We start from the raw sequence: 27,600 nt of genomic DNA on the forward strand, positions 1-27,600 counted from the left end.
GTTGATGAATTGGAAGTATTGATATTAAAGACGGCGGGAGGCATATACAGCAGAAAGATAATAATAATAAGAATTTTCTACAGTTAATTGATTTTCAGGGCTGTGTTTGAAACATTTAAAAAAATGGAAGTCATCATTTACTCACCGTCACATAATTCCAAACCTGTTTTACTTTCTTTCATGTGTGGGCATAAAAGAAGATATTTTGGGAAATGTATCAGTGTTTTTGTCCATACAATGGAAATCAATGATCACCAAAACTGTTTGGTTACCAACAATCTTGAAAATATCTTCTTTGTGTTTTCAGCAAAGAAAATCATTTCAGTTAGGGTGAGTAAATGATGACAGAATATTCATTTTTGGCTGAATTTTCCATTTCAGGGTTTTGCGTATGAAAGAGCAAAAAGTTTAAAGCATTAATTTAAAGCAAATTACTCACTTTCTGTGGTGTTTTATGTAAATATTTAATTGTTGGGTTATCATGTAACCCAACAGGTGATGCAGGTACTGAATAGGCAGTATTCACAAAAAAAATAAAAAAAATTACAATTTTTTTTAACACATCTATGAGCAACGTTGACCATTTTTGTTAACTGCAGGGTTATTTGTCAATGGCAGTAATCTCAAAATTGCCAAATACATTATTATATATTAACCTGTCACATACCATTGCACAACACTATTGTAATACCATGGTATTTGGATATGCATCATTGTATTCTTTAGTACATTGGACTAGTATGTATACTAGTACTAGTATACTATGTAATAGGCATAAATATGGTAATCAAATGATGTACATCAAAGCAACATATATTATCATCTGATACTATCACTGAATCATGGTAGCACCATTTTTTGTACTGGTATTTTGGATACTACAACACTTCCCATAGAGCCTTAGAGCTCACAACAGCTGGAACAAAGCAAATACATACATGAGGAGAGAGGGAGAGGAGGGGGAGCTTTGGGGGCTAGTGGTGGTGGGTGAGTGGGGGGGTCTTGTCTAAGAGTGGTCTTGGTAGGTCCAGACCACACTGAACCCCACCTCCACCCCCAGCTTCTCTCCATCCACCTGCTCTCATTAACGCACACCTCGCACACCATTAAGACGTTTGCTGCAGAATTAATAGAAAGACAGATTAAAAATAAATTAAGAAAAATGCGTTGGAGAATGCCTGCACGCACTTCATAAATCACCCGGGCAAAGGCAGGCGCTGGCTCCCTATAATTAACTGCAGACTATTTATTTTATCCTGACGGTATAAATTAGAATTCAGACACACAGATTATATTAGGGGTGTCTGTCATGCGGAACTGCAGCGAGATGTGCGGAATATTTTAAGGATACAAAGAGGAGAGCGTAGAAGAGGAATGAGAAAGAAAAAAGGGGGATGGGATACATTTTCCTCTGAACTCTGCAAAGAAACACATTTTTAGTTTTTCAAAAAATACTTATATATATATATATATATATATATATATATATATATATATATATATATATATATATATATATATATATATATATATATATATATATATACACACTCACTCACCTAAAGGATTATTAGGAACACCATACTAATACTGTGTTCGACCCCCTTCGCCTTCAGAACTGCCTTAATTCTGCGTGGCATTGATTCAACAAGGTGCTGAAAGCATTCTTTAGAAATGTTGGCCCATATTGATAGGATAGCCTCTTGCAGTTGATGGAGATTTGTGGGATGCACATCCAGGGCACGAAGCTCCCGTTCCACCACATCCCAAAGATGCTCTATTGGGTTGAGATCTGGTCACTGTGGGTGGGTGGGGGGTATCTGATTGTTTCTGTGGTTACTGATTATGTTCACCTGTGTCTTGTTTGGTTGTTCATTTGCTCTAGTACTGTATATATTGCCATGTGTTTCTATCTTGAGTTGTCTTTATTTATTAAAGCTGCTATAAAAGATCCTCTGGTGAACTCTCGTTTCGTCATTCTTGCTGCACCGTGACAATACAAAGCACTGTTTTCTTTAAATCTATTTCATCCTGAAGACCAGAAGAAACCACAGCGCAAGATCTCGTTCAAAACTCATATGGATAAATTTTGTAGTAGACCTCAATACAGCACAATGAGCTTAAATCGAAATATTACACACCAGAATGGGCTACTTTCAAACAGTAGAAAACAAACAAATAAACATACATGTTGTTCAGGAGGTCAAACAGAGGGATGATGGGAATAAAAAAAGATGTGATAAAATCATATAATAGATAATTAACACTAAAAACTTTTTTCAGTTAGATGCTTAGGCTGCAGTGCTCATTTTCATTTAGTTTAACTTTATGTAATAAAATAACTAAAAATAAGGCTGTGTCCGAAATCGCCCTCTATAGGCCTACACTCATTCGCTATTCTATGGTGGCCCAGTAGTGCAGCCACACTAAATCAAGCCACCACACAACGGAAACAAGCCACAACAAAACAAAATCACCACAACACAAGAAAATCAAGCCACAACACAACAAAATCACAACAACACAACCAAAACAAGCCACAAAACAATGACATTGCCACAACACAATGACATTGCCACAACACAATGACATTGCCACAACACAACGGAATCAAGTCACAACACAACGGAATCAAGCCACAACACAACAGAATCAAGCCACAACACAACAGAATCAAGCCACAACACAATGTAATCAAGCCACAACACAACGGAACCAAGCCATAACACAATGGAATCAAGCCACAACACAACTTAATCAAGCTACAACACAATGGAATCAAGCTACAAATACAACGGAATCAAGCCACAACACAACGGAATCAAGCCACAACACAACTTAATCAAGCTACAACACAACAGAATCAAGCCACAACACAACTTAATCAAGCTACAACACAATGGAATCAAGCTACAAATACAACGGAATCAAGCCACAACACAACGGAATCAAGCCACAACACAACTTAATCAAGCTACAACACAACATAATCAAGCCACAACACAACTTAATCAAGCTACAACACAACGGAATCAAGCTACAACACAATGGAATCAAGCCACAACACAACGGAATAAAGCTACAACAACGGAATCAAGCCATAACACAACGGAATCAAGCCATAACACAACGGAATCAAGCCACAACACAACGGAATCAAGTTACAACACAACAAAAGCCGCAACAACACAAAGGAATCAAGCCACAACACAACGGAATCAAGCCACAACACAACAGAATCAAGCCACAACACAACGGAATCAAGCCACAACACAACAGAATCAAGCCACAACACAACGTAATCAAGCCACAACACAACAGAATCAAGCCACAACACAACGGAATCAAGCCACAACACAACTTAATCAAGCTACAACACAACTTAATCAAGCCACAACACAACGGAATCAAGCCACAACACAACGGAATCAAGCCACAACACAACGGAATCAAGCCACAACACAATGAAATCGCCACAACACAATAGGGCTGCACAATCAATCAAATTTCTAATCGCGATTACGATTATGGACGCTACAATTATGTAATCGTTTAAAGCCACGATTACAAAAAATAATCCAAATCCAAGTCTTCTGAAGAGACACACTGGCCTTATCTGATGAACAGATTTACCACGACTTGCATACTGAAGTAAACACGGACGTTCAAATGATTGCGAGACACGTGAAAACAACATGAGAGTGAGTACATGCAGTGATGGGAAGAGTAGCGAAAAAACATACTCTAGTAGAAGTACTGTTACTTGTCAAAAAATGTAGTTCTAGTAGAGTAAAAGTACCTGTCCTAAATACTACTCAAAGTAAAAAAGTAGCCCTTTTAGTACTCAAGGACTCAAGAGTAGTGAGTAGTGAGTATTATGCTATGAATGTTATTCCACATTGTACTCTGCAAAATAAAAATGTAGCTTACTATTTTATGAATGATTCTCAGTAAGAACAAAAAAACATGAGATCACCGACAGTATTTCAATATTTCTTTGACAATTTACTTTTATTTTTGACTGCTAGCACTAAAAATATAGCCATGTAATATTTGAGAAAGCAACCAATAATCTGGACAAACACATTACATTAAAATATACACTTCAATAAGCTAAAAGAAAGCATGTTAAACAAAACCGATGTAAGGAACAAAAATCTAGTGGTGACAATCGGTTAACTAATGCACTTTAAAGCCTGGCACAGTCACAAGCTAAATGAAGTGTTTCCAGCAGATGGTACTGCAAGCTTATGCAGCGCTAACGGAGTGTACCATTTGTGCATGTTTCAGAAAATGTAATATTCAGCTGTCAATTTTTAGTAATTGTTTTAGGCAATTTCACCCTTTCATAAAGTGCGCGTTCCTCTCACTAGACTGGTCGCTATGGTTGATTTAACGGGAGTCAGACACGTGACGCATGGAGACGCGGGACTGGTTATTCGTCTTAGCCAATCAACTTGACAGGAAAAAAATAAACATAATGTAGCGACGGCAGGTTTAGGAAATAGAAAATAGTGCAGTAAAAGTACCGATACATCCCTTCAGCGCTGGGAAGATGAATCTGTATTTTAACTGGGTCATTAATGTAGTAGAAATGTAAAATTATTTTTGAATTTGGTGCTTTCTAGACTGAGAAAAGACAGAAAATTTATTTTATCCCCACAATGTCTCGTGGGGATGAAAGACAACAATTCCCAGAATGCTTCGCTGCCCTGTGAGGCCACTCCCAAAGCCACCGCTACTGAATCCCTTTCACTTTTCCACCACCGCGTTCATCTTCATAAATTCAGTTCAGTTAGAGAACAGACACTACAACTAAAAACTGAACGTGTCTGTTCAATATATTGTGATTTAGCCGCTGAGGGAGTGTCACAAACACAGCAGGAGTAAGATGACACCTAACGTTCGTGATGACTGAGCTGAGGTAAGAGCTCTCATGATGAGAGCTGAGGTAAACGCATCCGCGCTCGCGGCAGTAGTTCTCAGCACTTGTTCAGTCTTGCACGTTTTCAGTTCATGCCTTTGGAAGTTTAACTTTTAATAGGAATTGCTGGAGGCTGCAGCTGCGAGCTGAGCTGTGAGTGCGATCCCATTCCCCATGTGCGAGTTGAAAACATACGGAAATAGCTCCCTCTGCTGGCTGTAGTCTTTAGCCTCTGACCAAATTTTTTACCGATGACGCAAATTGACAATATTGATTGACGCAAATTGATGATCATTCCAATATACTCCAAGGTTTCTACTGATAGAAAGCCATATGCTAATTGCTGAAGTAAACCTTTATGTACTTAAGTAAAAGTACACAGTTTTTAAACTATTTAAAATAGTTTCCTTAGAAACAGAATTAGCACAATTCCTTAGAAAAACTACTCAATTACAGTCACGGGAGTATTTGTAATTTGTTACTTTACACCACTGAGTACATGCAGATTTTTTTTTTAGATGAGCTAAACATTTACAGTTTAGGAATAGTCATTTTGACATGCTTTCTTGCAATTAGAACTGTGACGGATTGTATTGATCATATGAAGCGCGAGCTGCTGGAGTGACACTCCTCAAAGTCAAAGTGCAAACATCATTTAAATCATCAGAGCACATTTGGTTTTAGTAGTATGATTATTTAAAGCATTTTAGATGGTTTATTCTAATATGTATAGTGCATTAATAGCAGAAGAGGAGGGACATAGCAACCGAGAGAGAATGCTGCCTGCATTGAAAGTGTGATTGTAATGCGTGATGGGGAAAGTTTTTGGAGTTTCAGTGACATTACTACATTAAACCACTATATATAATGTTGAATATAATATATAATGATGCAATTGGGGAATATGTGTGGATCTTGATAATAATACAATAATACTATTTAAATAATAATTGCCTACTTTTAAAAAGTAAAAAAAAGTAAAACATTTGTCTTAAAATATCAATTTCCAATCACTTAGTGCTGGAAAAAGTAGGAGTTTTTTTCCACACAAAAACTTTTTTCGACGTTTCATAAAATTATTGTAGAGTCACTGTAGTGATATGGACTTTTTAACGACGTCTTTAGTGCCTTTTATGGGTCATGAGAGAGGAAATGAAAGCCTTTCTGAGCCATCGGATTTCAACAAAAATATCTTCATTTGTGTTCTGAAGATGAATGGAGGTCTTACGGGTGTCGAACGACATTAGGGTGAGGAATTAATAACAGAATTTTCATTTTTTGGGGGAATGAAACAATTTAATGAAACAATTTAATTATCAATTAAAAAGAAATGTATACCTGTATGATATTACACTGTACTCAGATTGGACCATTCATTTTGGAAAATAATTAATGAAGGATTCAGCTGCAAGGGCCATCTTCTGGCCAGATGCGAGAATTCATTCAGTACAAACCTCACAGTGCATTATGGGTATTTTCTAGCCTTTGAGCATACACTGGTTGTACACACATTATTGCAGTGCATTGTGGGATTAAATGAGTGCACACCACTACAAATGTCTGTCTCCTCAAATAGGGCCTTATTTATAGGTATGGAGCGATTTCAGACACTGGCTGAAACTGAAACAAAAAAATAATAAAAAAAACTATACAGACATATCTCAAATGAAGACAGGGTGGTGGAGGGATGCTGGAAACCTGTCAAGAAACATTGGTGAGTTGACTGGGTATTTATGTGATCCTCCACTTGAGCTGATTGGTAGACATGTTGATTACTGATTGCTGACAGCTGGTTGGAATGACACCATGATTGGATAGATCATTTAAATGTGCTCCTCCCACACTTAGTTTTTCATGAAACATCATTTAAATTTATGCAGAATCCTGCTAGGTAGCTTCGCCCATGTGAAATCGAGTTGGTCCTTAATTTTAAAAGTTGCCAGAAACGCCCAAGGGTTTTGACCATTTCCAACTAAAATTAATAGCCCATAGACAATTTTGTTTTATGAATATCAGAGCATGCAATATATCAAAATAAAGAGCTGACCCTCTTCTTTTAAACAATTTTTTTTCTAGTTTAATTCCTACATTCCATACATTGACCCCCAAGCGTTAATAAAATAACACTTGAATATAGTTAAGTTTCATAAAAATAAAAATAAAAAAAACATTTAGCTTTTTTTTCGACCCCCTAGCGTCTAACAGTGAAAACATGGAAACCCGGAAAATTCTGTGTTTGGCCGGGAAGCGTTTTCTCAAGAATAACGTGTTTGGTAGGGAAATAGTTAATGGCCAACACAAATTAGCATCTAGTTTAAGACATGCTTTTTTGGGCTTTAAATAATGCCGCAAATACCAGTAAATTGACAAGCACAGGCCTTTTTTTTTGCGTCTGAAAAGGAAACTCCTACAAATGCATATGCAATAGGATCAGCTGCAAAAATAACCCTGTCCACGCCTTTTCACCAATCATTTTTATCTTTAGTAAATCCTGACATTAGTTTTTTTTAAAGCCGACAGAGGGTTTGGGCTGAGGCAAGCTGTTAGCAAATCTGGCCCAATGTATGTTCTGATTGACTATATTTGCATTTTCGCTTTCAGTGTGGACAAACTTGAAGCTGGAAACCTTCCCGTTTTGATGATTCTGAGCAGCACAGTCAATCAACAGGTCAGAGTCACATCCACTTGTACGAAAGCCGCAAATACCCTTGACAACCCTGTGTTGTGACCCATTAAAAGAACCCCTCTCTGTTTATGGATGTTTGTGTGCCTCAAAGATACTTTCGTCCTCATTCGCTGCCATAAACGCGCAAAGAGGAAAGGATCCTTCTCAGGAAGCACGACACGTCCACAGTGGCCTCTTCATGAAAGAGAAGCGAAGACACAGGCTCCTGTCGTCCTCGTTCACATTCCCTCGCTCTGCCGGTGCATTAAGTCAGTCCACTGAAGACAGGCATCTTAAAACAAACCCCACCGCTCTCATAATCAATGACAAAAACAGACGCACCAGACCAAAGCCTTTTTACTTGCACATTTTCTTCTAAGAACACAAAAAAGTATTTTTTCGTCATCTTTATCATTGGTCGAGGCCTTAGGAAGGGGATAATGCATTAGGACCCAGTCGCGTCACAGCCCTCACAAAGCTCAGCTGCAATTTCAGGCTTCCATCCCATTTTTGTATTTAGTCCCTTTAGTCCTGCACCACAGAGACTTTGTTTTGCAGCTTGCTACGGGGTGTACAAATACACAAGAAAGCCAAAAACTGACACAAACACTCACAATGTAGTAATAAAAGGAATCGTACTGCAAAAAACAAGCTCATTTCTCCAGACTCCAGTGCAGATGGTTGTTTTACTCTCCCTCTGTCTGGAGGAAATAAATACACACTTATTACATTCTACGTGCTGCATACATTCACCTCCATAATGTATTGCAGCGCTTGGTGTGGTGCATGCTGGGGTGAAAAATGAGAATGTAGAAGCACTGCAGAAAGAAATAAAGGAGACAGTGAGCCAGAGCTTAGTTGCTACACACTACAGTAATGAAGTGAGACTTTTCCATGGTAATGAGGGACTATAGATGTGTACACTGGAAAAATAGCATTGGTCTTATTAGAGAACTGGACTTTTTTTTTTTTCGCTCCTAAAAAAAAAAAAAGTCCACGATTTGGGTTTGTTTAGATATTGACGTCCCTATAGAATACTCATTCAGTCTATGTACACATATATGTATTGCTTTAATATATAGTTCAACCAAAAATGCCTGTCATCATTTACTCACCCTCAAGTTGTTCCAAACCTGTATGAATTTCTTTCTTCAGCTGAAGACATTTTGAAGAATCCAACCAGTTGATAGGTCCCACTGACTTCCATAGTATTTTTTCCCATACTATGGAAGCCAGTGGGGCCCAAAAATTAATTTATGGGTGAACTATCCCTTTAACCACAGTTGGTTGATTGCATGCACGCTATTGGTCAAACTACCTTTCAATCATTATATATCATCCGCAAATATGCCCGTATTTACATTATAGCATTCACATTGTCATGTCCCAGAATTTGTCCCATTCACCAAAAGGAAAATGCCTCACTCAAGCTGACTAAAAAGCGCAACACAGTTTCAGGTAGAGTAGCGATTGGCTGTCTCCATCTACACTGCCCAAGCGAAGAGGTAAATTCATGAAAAATGACACAAGAATTCCTGTGTTTTTATCCCGGTGCGTCTTAGTGGCCAAAAATAATAATAAGAGAAGTTACAAACCATTTAGAAGCACAAACATTAGCCAAGTTTGTGAGCTAGAAATGATTGTCATCATACACCAATACATAGCACATCTATGCCTAGCTTAATGATTGCTAATGCATCAAATCACGTATTAACGAATGCAAACTAATTTTATTTTGGTTTCCTTTTTGGTCACCATCAACATGGTCTTCCACCTTTATTCATATTCATACAGTCTGGCTATCTTTCACTGTGCTGTACCATGAACAGTATAGCTGATAAAGAAGCTGTGATTCTCTGAGTGCCAAGTTCCACCATCGCAACCACATAAGCTACGCAGCTTACACGCAAGCCCATCACACATCTGTCATGCAACAGTCAACCCCCTGCACAGCATCCCGGCAGTTCTGTCCACAACCAGTAGGTGTCTCTCTTTCACTGTGCATGGCCATCATCTCCTCGTCTCCCGCCCACCGCCTGCCTCCTCCCCTCCCCTCCCTCAAAAACCCCATCTCCACATAATATATACACCATCATTTGAAAATGGCAGCTTTTTGAAAATTCACCTTGATTATCAGACATTAAAAGTGACTTGAGCAGCGCTGAGTGTCTGGCTGGGGAGATGGCTGCAGACAGCCGAACAATGCGGCGGGCGCGGCATTAACGCCTCGCTGGGCCATGCAGCCGCGCAAGGGAGAGGCAGCCCTTTGTTCTCTCCCTCATCCAATTATTTTTAACGTTTGCCTCTTTCACAACAACAAGAGAGAATTTAATTTTAATGCACTCTGTAAGAAAAAGCCCCCCAAAATACATCTATTCTTAAAAGGAGGAGGAAAGAATACGGACAAGGGTTAAGAATTAATCAGGGAGCGTGCATGAGGCTAGTGCAGGCGTTGCAATGTCTGCAACTGTAACCCTTACAAAAACTGGATGCATGCAATCATTCTTCTCTAAATCGAGAAATGAGGCGCACGGCAACATGCTGCGAGGGCAAGAACACGCGTGTCGCATTCATGGAGCAAAAACAAACAACAAAAATACCGGATAAAATGGGTTTGAGAATAAATAAAAAAAATCCAGGGACTCTTGCAGGAAGGTATGCGCCCAAATATTTTTCTAATTGGACGAGCACTTTATCTTGCTGTCAGTGAGGTTATAAAAATGCGCACAGTTCCCAGAAGGAGAGGCAGCTCTATAGCCGGCCCTTTATTACTGCACGCTAGTGTCTGATATATGCTCCTGCCTTAACCTTTCATCTAAGCCCAATACACACACACACACACACACACACACACACACACACACACACACACGCACGTGTCTTTTATGCAGAAACGCACTGAAATTCAGTGTTGTTGTGAACGTTACAGGGGATTGTGGTGATTATATACTGGAAGCGCAGCAAAAAGGCATTTAGTAAATCATACGTTGCATTAATATACCGTAGCCGTCTGGATGCAGTCACGTACGTGCACGCACACACACCTCAGACACACGACTCAACCTGACAGAAAAAGCAAATTAGAATCCGGCGTGTTCTGCGCAAGGCTGTTGCCATCTTAGCTGCACTACGGCCAATTTTCTCAGCAGTATGAAATGATTGTTTTTTTCTTATCAGCGTCGAGGCAGCATCTACAGCAGTGAGAATTTAAAATGAAAAGCCCTTAGTTTTTGTCCCCAGGAACACAAAATAGACAAACACCCGAACGTGCGCACGCACACATGCTCGCGCGTGCAAAATTAGATCTTCAGTTCTAGGCTAGACAACTAACTGTTTGTGTATAAGCCTCACTCTGCGGCACAGCAAAAGCAATTCTCTGGAGATGCTGAAATTAAAGGGCAGAATCCAGCCTGTTTATGGTTGGCACTCCGCTCTCCTCTCAATCAAATGTTTTATTAGCAATCATTCGGCACTCTCCGGGCCCTAACACTCCTCTACCGGGGGGTTGGGGAGGGGGGGACTTCAGGATGGTGTGCTGGTACCTGCTGACCCCCACTTCCCCAGCTGCCTACAGATGCTGGACTGCACACAGCTGATTACTCCCACCTGGAGCCAGAGTCACCATTAACCTCCACGAGGGCTCAAGCGGCCAGCCGTCCCTACAGCTTCCCCAAGAGGACGGAGGGTTATGGAGACACAATCAGAGAGACGCAAAGAATAGAGAGAAGAGTAAGAAGAAAGAAACAGAATTTAGGGGAGTCGCATGTCAGTTTGAACCATAGTATAGTGCTCATGTGGGACACACAGGTTCAATTCCATGTTTTTTTTGTGGTTTCCATGTTTTTTATTTGGAAGTTTTCATAGTCATGGTTCCTTGTTTGTCATGTGATTCCCTTATCCCATCATGTGATCATGTCATCATGTTAACATTGGGGCTATATATACACAAAGACTAATGACTTGAACGCAATGAACAAATAAACCAATAAGAACATGACATGTGAACCAAGAGAACCAATCAGAACATTACACAATGAACTAAGCAAACGACAGGCAGGGCAATAGAAACACACGACAAACGAAAACTATAAAATAAGACATGAAAACAAACGTGAACCAAAACCAACATGGCATCTGGCAATACGTCCAGCCTGAAGTATATGATTTGAAATCTAGCTCATTTGGTACGTATAGTTTTTTGAACCAATCACCTGAGCTCCAAATGTCTCTAAATCTCTCCTATTTAAACTATGCCCTAAAAGTGTGCTCTTTTTGTAAAGCAAAAGTACATACTTTTGAGTGTGTCCTTTTGAAACATATTACCACGTAATAGCTGTGACTTTAACGGTCCGTATATACACACATTCTGGCACCGCAAACGGACCTGGCCTTGGAGACCATGCTTGTTGGAGGCCAAGCCATTGCATTGCAATTGAATGGCCAAAAGCATCTTTATATCTTGCAGCTGAAATAAATATGATCAAATATTGTAACCCTTTATTTCGATGACCCATTTTAGACATTCTACTAACTCTCAGTAACTTTGCAACTACGTGTAAACTAGCAGTCATTAGAGTATTAGTAGAACGTCTACATTTGAGAGCAGTAGCACCGGTGCCAGTAAGTTCTACAGATGGTGATACCAGCACCTGATTTGGTAGCACTGGGGGTGGGTTGTGTAGTCATAAAGGTCATTTAATCATACAGTTACTATAGTTTTGCATTAATAAGTGCAGTTACTTACAATATTATGTTTATTTATTAGAAATTCCCATTTGACAGTAAAGCACTGAGCTTGAGTTGAAATGCAGATAAAATTAACTTTTGTTAACAACAGTAACATGACAAAAACATTTTTGATATTCTTGAATGTACCATTTTTCTTCTAGTTTCACACTAAACTGACCAACAGCTTCAGTTATTATAAAATGAGCGCTCTTTACTTGCTTTCGTCTAATTCAGTCACAATTTGAAGGAAAGTTTATATGATATTAAAGGGGGGGTGAAACACTCAGTCAATCTCATGTCAATCTTGAGTACCTATAGAGTAGTATTGCATCCTTCATATCTCCGAAAAGTCTTTAGTTTTATTATATTTGTAAAAGAAATATAGGCTGTACCGAGTCTTTCCAGAAAAAACCGAGCGCCTGGAGGCGTATCGAGTGGGCGGAGCTAAAGAATGACAAGCGCGCAAAGCGGTGACGTCCTCAAGAGTGGAGAAACCCATGCTATCATCTCAGCTAATAGATATGATCCAGAATCTAATTCGGAGGCTGAAATAGAAACAGCAACAGCAGGACGTCCGTCTCTGTGGTATGTACTGTATTTAGTGGCCTGTCAACATTTGTCTTTACTCGCAGTTTATGAGGACATGATTCGGTTTATGGACTATTGTATGCGACCAAACCTTAGTAGCAAGAAAAACGGTTTTGCACGTCAGACTAGTGTAACGTTCGAACAGCAATGAAGTCCGTTAGCGCATTTGAATGACGAAGCACGCAATCGTGTCGTTTACTGATGTTTACATACACGACGATAAGCAACAGCACAGACATTTGAAGCTGTTTTACTCACCGACTGCTTCCAAAGCAGGACCGAACGTTTATCGCTGGGACGGCTCCGTCAAAAACACACTTCTTGGATTGTGGAGATCCACTTTGCGATGCGACTGAGGCATTTCTGCGTTCAAATCGGTTCAAATGCAGCGCTGCCTTCCCGGAATACTGTGCTGAAGCGTTGAAGTCGCTTAATGTCAAAGTGGAGGAATGAAGTGGAGCGCGGCGCGGACTATAACCGACATTAGTGTTCACGGACGACTAGATCTGCAGCTGAGAGAGTGTTTATGGGCGTGCATTTCCTCTCTCGCTCTAGTCACGCGCGTGCGCACCCTACCGGGAGAAGAGCCCGTACGGCCCATACAAGGACCTTCCGTTCTATTAACGTCAAGCGGACCCATACTCGAAAAAAACTCTCCGAAACTTGTGAGAAACCGGAAGGAGTATTTTTAACACAGAAATACTCTATCACACGTCCAACATTAGTTTTTGAAACTTTGTCTATGTTTAGGATGGGAATCCAAGTCTTTAACAGTGTAAAAAGCTCAGTATGCATGAAACAGCATTCCCCCCCCCCCCCCCCCCCCCCCCCCCCTACATAGCTAGTATGTCAATAAGTGCTCATCTGGTGATATCTACTGGTTATAGTGGTCATTTTTAAAATAAAAGTGTTTGTTTGCCACATAGTTTTAGCTTTCCTACATTTTAAAATGTTTTAAATATTTAGAACTTTGAAGTGCTGGAAAAAGTGTGAAGCACTTGAAAGCCCTTGAAAAGTGCTTGAATTGCACTCTTAAAAGGTTGTATGAACTCTGAGATGAACAACATTTGACTATTTCTGCCACAATACCATGGTTACAGCTAGCATGAATGTTGGTGATGTGCATTACAAATCCTTCTTTAACTTGTTCATTCACAGCACAATGTTCCTCATGGTTTCTACATCAATGTTGCTTGATCTGATATCTTAAACAGAGAATTATGCTTCGAATTGAAATGCTTCCCTCTAGATCTTACTGCAATGCTGTTAATTCTGCAGCCAATTATCCAGCACTGTGTAACGGTGTCACATGCTCGAGATCGGCCCGCGAGCTGTGCCGTCTATTATTGCACTGAGCTGATAAACGGTCTGCGCAGGGCAGCTCAAACGAGTAATCCGGTTTGTTTCACATTTGTTTAGTTTGCCGCTTGATGTTTCTCATTTGAAACTAAAAGGAAGCTCTTATCAGTTGGGCAACGTGGTGGTCACACCAGTGCGACCTTTAACAAAGTTTAGGTCGCATTATGTGATGTCCAGTCTAAACCTAGCAGTCTACTAAAGAACTCTAATGAGAGTTAGTTAACATAAGGTTGCAAAGTTAGTAGAATGCCTAAAGTAGACCATCGAAATAAAGTGTAACCTCAGTTATTATTCCCTCAAACTCTTTTATCCAAACTTCTTTACTTAACCGTCAGTCTTGCACATTTGCAAGTTTTTTTTTTTTTTTTTTTTTTACACTATATGAACCGAATTCTCATCCAAAGCGCAATGGGTTGTAGGCAATATTAACTGTTAGAGTGTGTATGGCTCTGCACTTCAAATTTTGATCAGACATAGTAGACCTTTAGGATATTCTTTTTAACATACTATGATTTGGGACACACTTATTCTAATTTCAAAAACTTTTCAGAGTGGTTAGTTTGCAAATTGTGACATAGGAATGGATGTCATGATTTCACTGATGGTTATTAGCATCACAAGAATGAGCACTGTCCCAAACCTTTCACTAGCGACTATCCCGAGATGTGACCAGAAAGGCATCAGACAAGAAATAATATAAGGCCATTTCGCACTTTTAAGAGCCTCCAAAAAGAACTGAGCGCTGATAAAACGTTAACTTTATTAAAACAATATATGTGAGGATGACTTTTTTTTTTCAGAATACACAGCTGAACGGCAATAAATGTCTTTATATGCTTCTTGGGACCAGAAGGTTGGGCAAGGCTAACCAGCTAACCCTATAATACTCATCATGGAAAAAGAGTTAAAAGAGCCAATCACTTCAGCCACCTTTTACTCTAGTGTAGAGTTCCAAATCCTTTTTTAATCAGTCCTGAAATATTTACTTGAACCACATCAACCACATAATTTAATAACGTATTGCAATGTTCAAGGTTCTCTGATGTTGGTTTAGCAACCAGACAATGTTTTAGTGAGTTTTTTTTTATTTTAATTGTTTTTATTCAATGTTTTTTAGTATTTATTTATTTATTTAGTGATTTTATTTTATTTAAATTATGTACATATGTTTTGTGATTTAAATGATGTGCACATTGTGCTGTTACAAAACCAGAAACCGCCCGCAGTTCCCTCACAAACCCCCAGGGGTTTTGAACCCCAGTTTGGGAAACCCTGTATGCAGTGCATTCACTAGACCAAACAGCTTTTTCTTTTCTTTTTTTTTAAAGCAATATTATTGGTGATTTGAAACATAGTGTGGTCCAAAAGTCAGAGAATTTTAACCCTTTAACCCCTGTTAGCCCTATTTAGTTACCATTATTTATTATTGCTTTATTTTTTAATGAAATGGTTTAATTAAATGTAATATTTCATTTTATGTAATGTCTATTCTATTTCATGTTAAAAAATGTAAAAAATAATAATATGTGTTTTATGATTTTTAATAGCAGCACCACACAAGCTACACAAACATCACAAGTTCTGTAAAAACTCTAATCATGTTGCCCAGCATGACATGGCATCTTCTGCTTTTATTAAAGCAACAACATCTGACATTTTCACAAGATCAATGTCACACATTTGCTTATATTTAATTAAACTATTATTATTGGAATATAAGTTTTGTTAACGTGTCTATATACTAAATAGCTGATTGAGTTGAATTCGATATTAAAGAGGGAAAAAGTCCAAAAAGAGAGTGTGTCAGTTATGTTGACATGGTAGAACCAGGAGTTGTGGGACAAACCGAAGAGCAGAATTGGGTGTGGGGTAGTAAAGACGGTTACCTGCTGACAGGCTGAACTATGCTGAGATTTCAGCCTGGACACTTCCTCCTCTAGCCGCCGTAGCTGCTCAGCCTGTGAACACACACATGCACAAAGATCATGAAATTCACATCACAAATGTTTACCATCAAACACAGAAATGTTTTGAGAAGGAGACAATAACCAGAGCAAAGATGGTAGCTCAGAACAAACAAAGCAGTGAGAAAATGGCTGCACTGTTCTGTCATAATGAGAAGTGGAGGTGTGTGTGTGTGTGTGTGTGTGTGTGTGTGTGTGTGTGTGTGTGTGTGTGTGTGTGTGTGTGTGTGTGTGTGTGTGTGTGTGTCATGTTCCCCTGCTCTGCTCTCATCACATCTGCTGTCAGTAATCTGTTCCTGAGCCAGCAGTGCTGGGATTAAGTGCAGGCTGCAGATAAAGGACGTATGCGTCATTAAAACACACAAGACAGACACGTACACACTCACAGAGCCACCGGTGAGTAATAATGCGGCCACAGTTTCAATCACAAATGCAGCTTCATTTCTATGTGAAAATCATGGCCGTTCAGAGTGTTGAAGTGTGTGATCTGTGAGAAGAAGGGGCTTGTGCCTGGGGCTTATTTTAACCTCAGATGGGAAGTTCTTTCAAACACCAAAACTGTCCAGCTGTGCCTTGGAGAAATTATACATTTTAAAAGGGATAGATCACCCCAAAATTACAATTCTCGCTAACACTTTATTTTACAATGTCCTTGTTAGATGTTACATGTACTTGCTATGGTAATAACAGTAAACCCTAATCCTAATTCTATAGTAAATACATGTAGTTAATTAATATTACTCACATATTTAAATGTAACATTACTGAAACAAGGACTCCTTACAATAAAGTGTAACAAAATTGTCTTATTTACTCAACCTAATGTATTTCTAAACTCTAATTTCTTTCCAAATAAAAAGAATAACGACACCATAAAGTAGTCCATGTGATGGACTAAATACACTATCTTTCACTAAATTTAAATATTTTGAAGAATGAGATTTGAGTACGATGATGCACTGTGAATTTTGATCCGTCTCTCACGTTAAGCTACTTCAGAGTAAAGGACCACTTATGGCCTTATAGATATTTTTCCAAGCTTGACAATCTAATCTCATGGTATGATTTCATAGTTAGGAAAATATTGTTAAAAAAATTGTTATGTTATGTTCCATACACTAAATAAAGCCACTTAAATGTTGGGACATCACAATAAATAATGAACACATTTTCATTTTGGGGTGAGTTGTGCCTTTAAGGAAAAAATGATGTCCATGTGTATACATTTTAGGTCTGATTCTTTGCAGGAAATGCTGAAAAATACTGTGCTTCTCAACAGAGGAAATTTGATTAAAGCACCAGATCATGAACAAAAGATAATAGGCGCAGAGAATAAGAACATAGCACACATGAACTCTCATTGATATTCTGAGGAGGAGATCAAAAACTTTCTGCCATGCACAATTCCATTTAATACAAAATTCAGCCCGTCTGGGAAAAAACTATGAAAAAAACAAAACAAAACCAATAACTGATGATCTGAAAACTGAGAGAAAAAAACAAACAAACAAAAAACAGAGGTAATTAAGAACAACATAAAGCAACAAAATTATTTTTTATAACATTTTATCTATTGAACTGTAAATATTAACATACCAAACATTTTTTCTACAAAAAAGGTTATTTTATTTTATTGTCAAATTAGTGTAATGGAGGCCGGCTAGTAAAGGGCCAGACACTATATTGGCAAAAATATTGGGACACTCCTGGAAATCATTGAATTCAGGTGTTTCAGTCACTTCCATGGCCACAGGAGTATAACATATGGGAGTGGAATCTAGGGGGGTGAGTGTAACGTAACACAGGCCAGCGAGTAAGAGCTGTGCAAATAAACCTCACTCCTCAAGAGGTGCACTAAAGACTGCGGTTTTGCCTCCCATGTCGGAAACTCTGGTTTGAATCCCACTCGGAGCAGGGAGAGTTGAACCAGAGGGGTACACTAGCATGGATAAAATAAAATTAAATAGTATGCAGTTTGCTTACATCTGGAAGAACATTAAAGACAGTACACTGGTAAGCATAACAACTCTCCTCCACCTGCTCAGCCATTATATGTCTATCATGGCCACACCCTCAGTGCCCACAGGACCCGCCCATAACTGCTGACCGATGCCACCTTATTAGCATAGACCCCGCCCTCAGTGAGCTGTACACAGTCTGCCATATTTATCTCCGTGCAAAAGAATTCAACAGCAGCATACAAGTAAGAAATGTATTCTTATTAAAGCTACTAACGTTATTTAATCAAGAGCAGTAAATGATCTCTAGTTCCTTTATCTTAAACATCTGTCAGTATAATGATTGTTTAGGGTAAAAACTAACTATTGTGATAATCTAAAGTCTGTAGAATTGCTTAAGACAGCTCAATAAAATGAGCAGAGGTCAACTGGATAAACAGAACAGCATTACACGCAGTAATGACTCCCAGACCATGCAGCATTAGAGAGAGGTCAGAGACTATGAACAAGCAGCAGATGGTATATGAATGACAGAAACTGAAATGAAATACAGAAAAGTACTACCATATTACCATGTTTTTTTTGACATATCCAATGGTAATAAATGGTATTCCCTAAATATTCATCATTCAGTACTATGGTATCACCAGCTGATTGCATCACTGCACCATGGAACCAGTGTTATTTTAGTATCACTGATATATTATTCATTTTTGTATTAATATTTTAAATTTTAAATTTTAGATTTTTTTATTTTATTTTGTGTTTTCACCTCAATTTTAGGTATTTTTATCCATTTTTTCCTGTAATGTTTTTTAAAGTGCCATTATTATACTATTTTAAAGGATCTCCTATAGGTCTCCTACAACAGGTTTACATGTATCAAAGGTAAAAAAAAACTTTTTTTCATAATATACATTGCACATTACCGCATTGTTCAATGATTCTCAAACGACTCGATGGATGAATCGAGCCGCTCCACTCTGATTGGCCAGATGGCCCAGTTTGTTATGATTGGCCAACCTCTTATGCCTATGATACACAGGGCAACTTTTTGAGCAATTTTGCCAAGCGATGTTGCTGTGGCCATTTTCCCATTGAGAATGGGCAACACATTTCTTTTTGGATATCCAGATAGAAATGTGTTTCCCATTCTCAATGGGAAAGTGCCCAAGCAACATCTTTCAGCAACATTGCCCGGCAACATTGCTCAGAAAGTTGCCCCATGTATCATTTTGCAGTGCACGTAGGAAACAAATGCCCATTACCGTAAGCTTTAGCTCCGTCCGGAGGCTTCTTAAAGCTCAGCGATTGTGCACAATGTAAAGAAAGTAACAATGATGTTAATTTTACCATATCAATATCAAAATTTCCACATCAAAATTTCCAATGATGAAACACTGGAAGAACTAGTTATTCAACTTGAACCTCCATTGCAAGGACGTTTCTCAGTGATGCACTACTCAGTTTGAGGTACATTATACGATGTTGCAACTGTAATTCCTCACCATCAGCATTAACAAGTGTATGTCCATCAACAAACCCATGTGTATATTTCTAATTCAATGCTGTGCACATACAGAACTGTATCAATAACGGCAAATTTGTTAGCAATAACGTTGAATGACTGATGGAACATTAAAGATTGCTAAACAGATATTGCGCCATCATTTATCTCTACTTAAAGTAGTAAGGCCGACAGAAAATCTGCAGTAATTTCAGTAAGATTGTAAAAACGTGAGTTAGCCGGTTAGCCATAAATGTACACTATATGAAACACAAATCTGCATATTTTGAACACCTGATAGAAAATATATACATCAATAAATATTCATACAGGTTGTGATTTTGAGGAGCAAGCTGGCCCAAATAACCTGGGTACGGACCCGTCTTTCAATTACAATCGATTGAATACCGCGTTGAACTCCGAGATTTGAGAAGCAGTCGTCAGTAAAATGACATGTTTGAAGGCAGGACAAGTTGTTTGTGAGTGGACAATGCACAACATAGGAGCATATTTAAGTTCACAATAAAAAAAAATAAAAAAAACTTTGGTTTCCCCAATGTTCAAGACATGGTTACAGCCTTGCTGTATGGCACCACCACAAGTACTTCTTTTAGTACATTCCCATTCCCAGCTCACCTTGTGCAAATTTAGTAGTCACCATTAGAGCGATTGTATTTGTAAATTGTGAATGATCTAATCTCACCCTGTTTTTGTTTCTGCATCATTTGTCCCTTCCTGGCACCAGCTCAGCTGGGCTCGGACAACAGGCAGCCCTTCAGGGGGCGGCAGTGGCTCAGTGGTTCATGTAGGTTGTCTACAAACCAGAAGGTTGGTGGTTCAATCCCCGGTTCCACCTGACCAAGTGTCGAGGTGTCCATGAGCAAGACACCTAACCCCAGCTGCTCCCGGCGAGCCGGATGGTGCCTTACATGGCTGCCACCGCCGTCGGTGTATGAATGGGTGAATGTGAGGCAAAAATGTAAAGCGCTTTGGATGGCCATAGGGTCTGTTAAAAGCGCTATATAAATGCAGTCCATTTACCATTTACCCTTCTCCAGTTAATGACATTAACTAGAGAAGGGTAGTCCAAGCTTCTTGGGCCTACACTTTTGCAACAGTGTGGACTGAACCTAACTAAGCTCCGCAGAGACTCTGTCCACCTACAGGGCGGCGCTAGATATGAGAAACATAATGCAATAGAATCTTCCTTCCAAGGGCACACACAGACACACTCATTCAATCTGACCCTTGGTGGAGGGTGACCTCCTTGCAATCAGCCCCGTGGAGCACTTATTTCCCAGCTATAATCAGACTCGCTCACTAAGGCCTGACCTTTTCTCAGCAGCCCCTCAGCCATGGCTATGTATAACTCCAATATAAAACCCAGCCCCCTAGAGAGAGACATCTGCTAGAGCTCAGATCCACGGCCAAACAGGTTAATTAGAGAGAGAGAGCACACGCACACTGCTGCACAAACAAGCTAGAAAGATCTCGGACTATATGAAAGGTATGAGATAGGTAAGTTGCACTTAATATCAAAGTATTTATTGTGGCACAGGGTTATACTTTCTAATTAATTATCATGGTAACAAACTAAATTAAAGAAACAACTTGGTACCAAAGTCCCTAAAAACCAAGAATGTCTTCAAGTTCATTATGCAGCCCTCTTTGTAACATCTCAAACGCTTATTTTCTAGCCATCCAAGTATATCTCCTAATGTATGATGAATTATGATGACAGACCAAATTCTACCAAATTGTTGGTTGAGCATGTTGGTTACATCAATACCATATTTCAAAGCTCCAACACAAAATGACATTATGATAAATACTCATTTTCTAGTGAATATTTGACATCAATAATGGTACCTCAGTGGCCTGGTGCCATTTAATTTACAGAAGAGCTTCATTCTGCGCCTGCAACTTCACCAGATTCCCTTTCACCTCCGAGAGCTACAAGAGAGCAGACACACTTCATATAGCTCTCATATAACATTTTTTATTTATTTAACTAAAGCAATAAATACGTTTGACAGATCATGTGCACTTGAAGGCAAGTGGCCTAGAATAGCTGTTTTATTCTACATAGAGTGGATAGCATGATTAGAGATCTACAATCTCTGGCTTCATTTAGAGCTGATATTAACATCCTGTTCAGGTGATCTCAGTTGAAAAAGGTTCTTAATGTTTCGAGATTAGTTTACTTCAACCACATGCTGAAGTGGACAAAAGCACACATAACCACGTCATTGCAAACCAAGGCCATAACTACCACCGAAACAGCAGCACAATCCCAACTATAATCATTGAACATTTATTTAACCATAGCAAATGTACATTTCTTAAGTTTATTTTTTTAAATAGACAAATCTGACATTATATTAATCTTATATCTGCTATTTAAGAGTTGAGATCATTCTTTTAAAGCTAATCTAGCCGGCAGAAGATACAAGCTGGTTTAAATCCCAGTTGCGCAGGTGGAGGTTTTTATTTTTTTTATTCTGCTGTATAGCTGTATTTAACAATGTGTTTGTTGTCAAACTCAAAAATCTGTGTTCTTTTAAAGGGATAGTTCACTTTGAAATTTAATTTTGATATGTTTTAGCTTACCTCATGGGCATCCGAGATGTAGGAGTATTTGTTTCCCCAGTAGTTTCAATTTTGATCATTTTAGGTCAAACCGTTCTTGTCTGTGCCTCACATAATGCAGGTCTATGGTCACCACCTCAAAGAGCATACACAGAGAAGTCCAAATTAAACAATCCCCCATCGTAAGTACACACTGATGGCCTAAGACACGAAACGAGCGGTTTGTGTGAGAAAACGAACAGTATTTATATCGTTTTTACCTCTTGTACACCACAACGTCCAACTGATCCGAGGGCGCGCGTGCGTGTTTCCTGTTGTGTACAAGAGGTAAAAACGATATAAATACTGTTCGTTTTCTCACACAAACCGCTCGTTTCGTGTCTTAGGCCATCAGTGTGTACTTACGATGGGGGATTGTTTAATTTGGACTTCTCTGTGTATGCTCTTTGAGGTGGTGACCATAGACCTGCATTATGTGAGGCACAGACAAGAACGGTTTGACCTAAAATGATCAAAATTGAAACTACTGGGGAAACAAATACTGCTACATCTCGGATGCCCATGAGGTAAGCTAAAACATATCAAAATTTAATTTCAAAGTGAACTATCCCTTTAATGATAAAAAAAATGCCATTATTTTATTTTAAAAATGTAATAATTGTATTTTATTGACAAAATGTTTTAGTTTGTCTTGGATATTTTTTTTTATTAAATCAGGTAACATTTTAAGCTCCCATTTGGTCATGTTATAATGTGCCCCTCTCATGGTACAATGTAAATCATCAGGGTAAATCAAGAAAAAAGCATAAACTGTATTAATGAAACCAAACCACATAATTGTACTCTAAACCCCAAGTGGATTTACACAAACTGAGAAAGTTGAAAAGCGTTAGGTTGTGCCCCGCTCTCCCTTACGCTGTTTTGTGCCAAATGGCAACCTGTGGTGCCGAAATACTATTGGGTAAACTGGCAACATGTGTTATCGAACAGACCAAAACTGAAACAGACATTCCGACACGGAACACACATTTTAAAGTAAAATAACTGGCTGTAGCATTGTTTTCTGAGAAACTAATATGCGAACTTAGCATGTTTCCTAAATATCTGCAAACATATTATGGTATTTTTATGCTGTAGTACAGTCAAAAATTACATGCACCTTTAAATACATGCAGCATGTTTTTCCTTCCACTCAAAAATGGGCAATTACAACATGGTATAATAAATGATCTGTGAGAAAATCTGTGAAATGGAACTTCACAGACACATTCTAAAATCACCTGGGACTAGGTTAGGTTCCCTTTAAATAAAAGAACACTCCCCTCAATTTGGTTTGTTCCCCTCCCGCCAATGTACAAAACATGGTTAGGCCTTCTTGTAAATGGTAACGCATGTATACCAGATGTAAACAGCAATGTAATCGGATTGACTGATACGGAACTAAACATCCAGAGAGTTCTCCCCAGCCCATTTCTTGCAGAATCAGTTATGCCTGTGAATATGATGTTTATTTGAAAAGGCATTGGTAACCTAAAACGTGATCCACACCAGTAGGTGCCAGTATGAAGTGCAACAGCACTATCATATCAATCAGCGAATCATGAAGGAAAAAAGATAAAGTGCAACTATTAAATCTATTACATAGAAAAAAAAAAAAATCTTCTATTCTTGCCATTCTCAAGCCTTTAGAACTGACAATACTGCCCATGAAATCTCACAAAAGCAATGAATCTGATTTAAAAGCATATAGAGCTGTGAACACAGAGATAATAAAGGTGCCTCACACGATAACAAACAAACTGCGACTGGAGCGTGAAAAGGCCGTGAACTTATCTGTGAGTGTTAGTAAACAAAGGCACTGCGAGGTTGTTCTCTGAGCAATCAGTGTAGAGCCCCCCTAACAAGTCTGCCATGACGCCTAGCGACAGGTGACACAGCCACTGGTGACGGACAGCACTGGCCTGAGCTCTGATTGGTCAGCAGTCCGATCCAGGAGGGGAGGGCTGAGAGTCTCACTGCAGCAAACACTAGCTTGTAGCAACATGTAGCAACACAATACAACACAACTGTTTTAGATGCATTTAAATTATGCATGTATAACAATTTACAGCCTGAAAGAAAGAAAAATCACAATGTTCAATATCTAAAGAAGACAGCAATGAGAATAAACGAGAGTTATGCTTCTGTGATTTTTGTCCTTTTGTCCAATCTCCAAAATGTCAGATTTACGAATATTACAAAGTCTGCAAAAATCAGACAGTAGTCTGAACTCTCATAAACTTCTCCCAAGATCACACACATATAAATACAACTGTCTCGTTTCTATTCCTCCTGAGGAATTTGAGACACATTAGACAAGGTTGATACAAAAAAGAAACATAACTTAGTCTCCCGAGTTTTGAAAGAGCAAATTTAGTAGTGTTTTGTGATGTTTTAAATATCTATCTGCATTTCCCTTTCAGAGTAATCTCTTTTCTGGGATCATGTTCCCTGGCATCTGGCAAGGAACAATTCTAGGACCCTCCTCACCTCAACAGAGGAGGGGCAAACACCTGTCTCAAACTCTTACTGCAGTCAAGCTGCCGGCTGCTCAAGATATGTACTGCACGGTCTATAACAAACATGGAATACGACAAGTTTAGCAGAGTTACCTAGGCAAACAAAGAGTTTACTTTATACATAAAACAACAGACCACCAAAAACTGCATATTAAGTATTTCACCATCCTGTGTGAGTCAAAACATTCGTCCACACAAAGTAACAACTGCAGCTCACAAGCCGCTTTCATTACAGCAAGTACCACAGTGTATAAAAAACAACAGAAGCTTTCAGTTAAATAAAGTAGCTTGGGTTGGGATAATTTTGTGTGTTTTTTTTTCTCTCAAAGCCTTTTCGAAATCATCCCCGACTGAATGTTTGCTCTTGGTAAACTTTATATGTAACAGCAAGCCAATTTTTTATAATTACAGCTATTCTTCTTCTTCTTATGGGAAATCATTATTGTTAGAAGAAAAGAAAATACATAAATTACTGCAAATGCAGTGGTCTGAGATCAAAGTATCTCACAAAGAAGAAAGAGCCCTGAACAAAAGCAGAGAGAGAGATAGAGAGGGCCCGAGCAGCCTGGGCCTGGCTGTGAAGCTTTTACCTGAGCTTGTAGCTCCTGATCTTGCTTCCTGGCGTCTCGTAGCTGGCTGTGCAGCTGCTGGTTGCGGTCATGTCCCCTCTGGAGCTCCTGCTGGATTTCTTGCAGCTCTCTCTGCAGATTCCACAGCCTCTGTTCTTGGACATCCAGCTATCCAACCACAATAGAGGGCAGGGCGCAGAGGAAGAGAAAATCAATCCACTACAAAGAGTCTCCGCTCGCCTGCCCGTTTCGCAGAACCCGCCATGACTAGAGCTCCGGCAAAGAGGAACTGGTGTCCATCTGGCCCTCATCGCAGCTCCAACATTCACCATGAGCGGCTCTACCCTTCACATACATCCTGACACTCGAGACAGGCTAGGGCAGCCCTGCACTGAATGCAGAATCAAAAATCAATGCTTCTTAACCAAATGCGAAATCGCAGCTCATTGTTCGACAGGAAGAGCAAGAGAAAAGGCAATACTTCTGAAGAGAAATCTTTCGGTTACATTTTTGCCAATCCACTATCCACTTTTTGCAACAAAACGTATTCATTAATGGTGTTATTTTTCAAATCATTAAAGCAAGGCCCAGCACGTCACATCAAAAAATAAATAATAATTATTGTAATTAGCACAAATGGTCACCTGCTTAAGAGAACGGAGAGGAGGGGTAGATGGGAGTCAAGGAAAAGAGAGAGGAGGAGGAGGATTGGCAAACCCCTGGTTCTGGTCCAGTCCGACATTATCAAGCATCCTCATCTGCATTTCAAATTGTCGCACGATGACAGCCGCATATCCAAAATGGAGGCCTGGGGTCTCCCCGCAACAATCAATTAATCAGCCGCGCTCATTAGAGGCCCGAGAGTAATCCACAAATTCGCCTAAGTCACCTAAATCAAACAGTCGCCCCTCGTCTTATCCATTGATTGTGGTCTGATGACAAGCACTTCAAACCTTGCCTCGTCTTCCCATCCGTCTGTCGGCATAGAGAACACTCGAATTCCTGCCAGATTGTGGACTAAAACGATGAGGGAAGATTGAGAATCGTTTCCTTTTAATCCTAAAAACTCAGCTCATCCTTTAGCTCTGCTTTTCGGTGTGTGATGCAAGCCGATAACCCTGCTCTTTCTTTGCCTTACAATTGCGCTCTCTCTCCATTCTCCCCTCCTAAACTGATCAATACTTCATTTAAATCATGACATTAGCACACTACAACTGGAAAAAAGCTGAAAGGAATAGCAAAACGCTTCTTGTGGCAAATGCAGGGTTGGAAAATAGATCATATATGCGAATAGTGATCGTAATTGTTTGTTTATATGTAAAAACAAAGGTTAAAATGCATGTGACACTCAGGACCAACATCATTGTTTTGTTTTGAGCTCCCGAGACTGACTGATCAATATTTGAATCCAGAGAGAGGGGCAATGTCGCATTAGCTCGCGGTGTTAAATGAAATGCAAATAACTCTGCTGTAATCAACACATAATTCAGAGGTTATCATCGCGTCCCGCTGAAACAAACCCTAATGATATTTCCATACACAAAGAACATGTAGCCATACGCATTGGCGGTGGCGTGATATGCGGCGTCATGCATTTGTTTATTCATGCAGGATGCTGTAAGAATAATCAGAGCGCTATGCAAACACTCCACACTTAAGACTTGAAGGGACGTAATCATCAATGCAGGGGGGTGTGGGTGCAGAAAAAAAAGGTAATTTCCTGTCGCGGATCTGCATAACAGGCACACGAGAGAGCGAGTCTTATCTGCCTAATGGTCATTAGCGGAGCTCATTTACCTGAACGCTCTGGGCGTCACGGGCCTGATGAGAGAGGAGCAGGTCTTGCCGGAGTCTTTGGATGCTCGCGTCCCGACGTGACAACTGCGGTTCGGGTTTCCCATCCCAAACGTGGCGGTGAGGAAGCAACGGAGGGCGTGAGGTGTTTTTGAGAGTAAAGAGAGGGAGGTGGAGAGAGAGGGAAGGGAAGAGTGAATCACTCCAGGAACATGCACTTACATATAGCCGGGTGCCAATGTCAACCAATGAGCAATTAGGCAGACAAGACCAAAGTTATTGATCGGGTTTGGGGCTCTTTTTCCCAGGCTAACTAAGCTGAGTATGTGTGGTGGCTGAAGAAGCTGTAGGGAAAAAGAGAAGGAGGGGGAGAGTTTGGAAAGGCTACTCCCTCCAG

The 27,600-nt window shown here is 39.5% G+C and overlaps 1 protein-coding gene across 1 annotated transcript in view; it reads right to left on the minus strand.

The window, feature by feature from the left end:
* LOC137040526 (polyamine-modulated factor 1-binding protein 1) overlaps positions 1–27,600 on the minus strand; it is a 319,746-nt gene that overhangs the window by 124,152 nt on the left and 167,994 nt on the right. Inside the window, exon 5 of the mRNA XM_067416248.1 lies at positions 16,151–16,222. Coding sequence (XP_067272349.1) covers positions 16,151–16,222 — 72 coding nt within the window. The remainder of the gene's footprint in view (positions 1–16,150; positions 16,223–27,600) is intronic.

The sequence above is a fragment of the Pseudorasbora parva genome, chromosome 1 (genome assembly GCF_024679245.1).
Source record: "Pseudorasbora parva isolate DD20220531a chromosome 1, ASM2467924v1, whole genome shotgun sequence".
NCBI classification, from domain to species: Eukaryota; Metazoa; Chordata; class Actinopteri; order Cypriniformes; family Gobionidae; genus Pseudorasbora; species Pseudorasbora parva.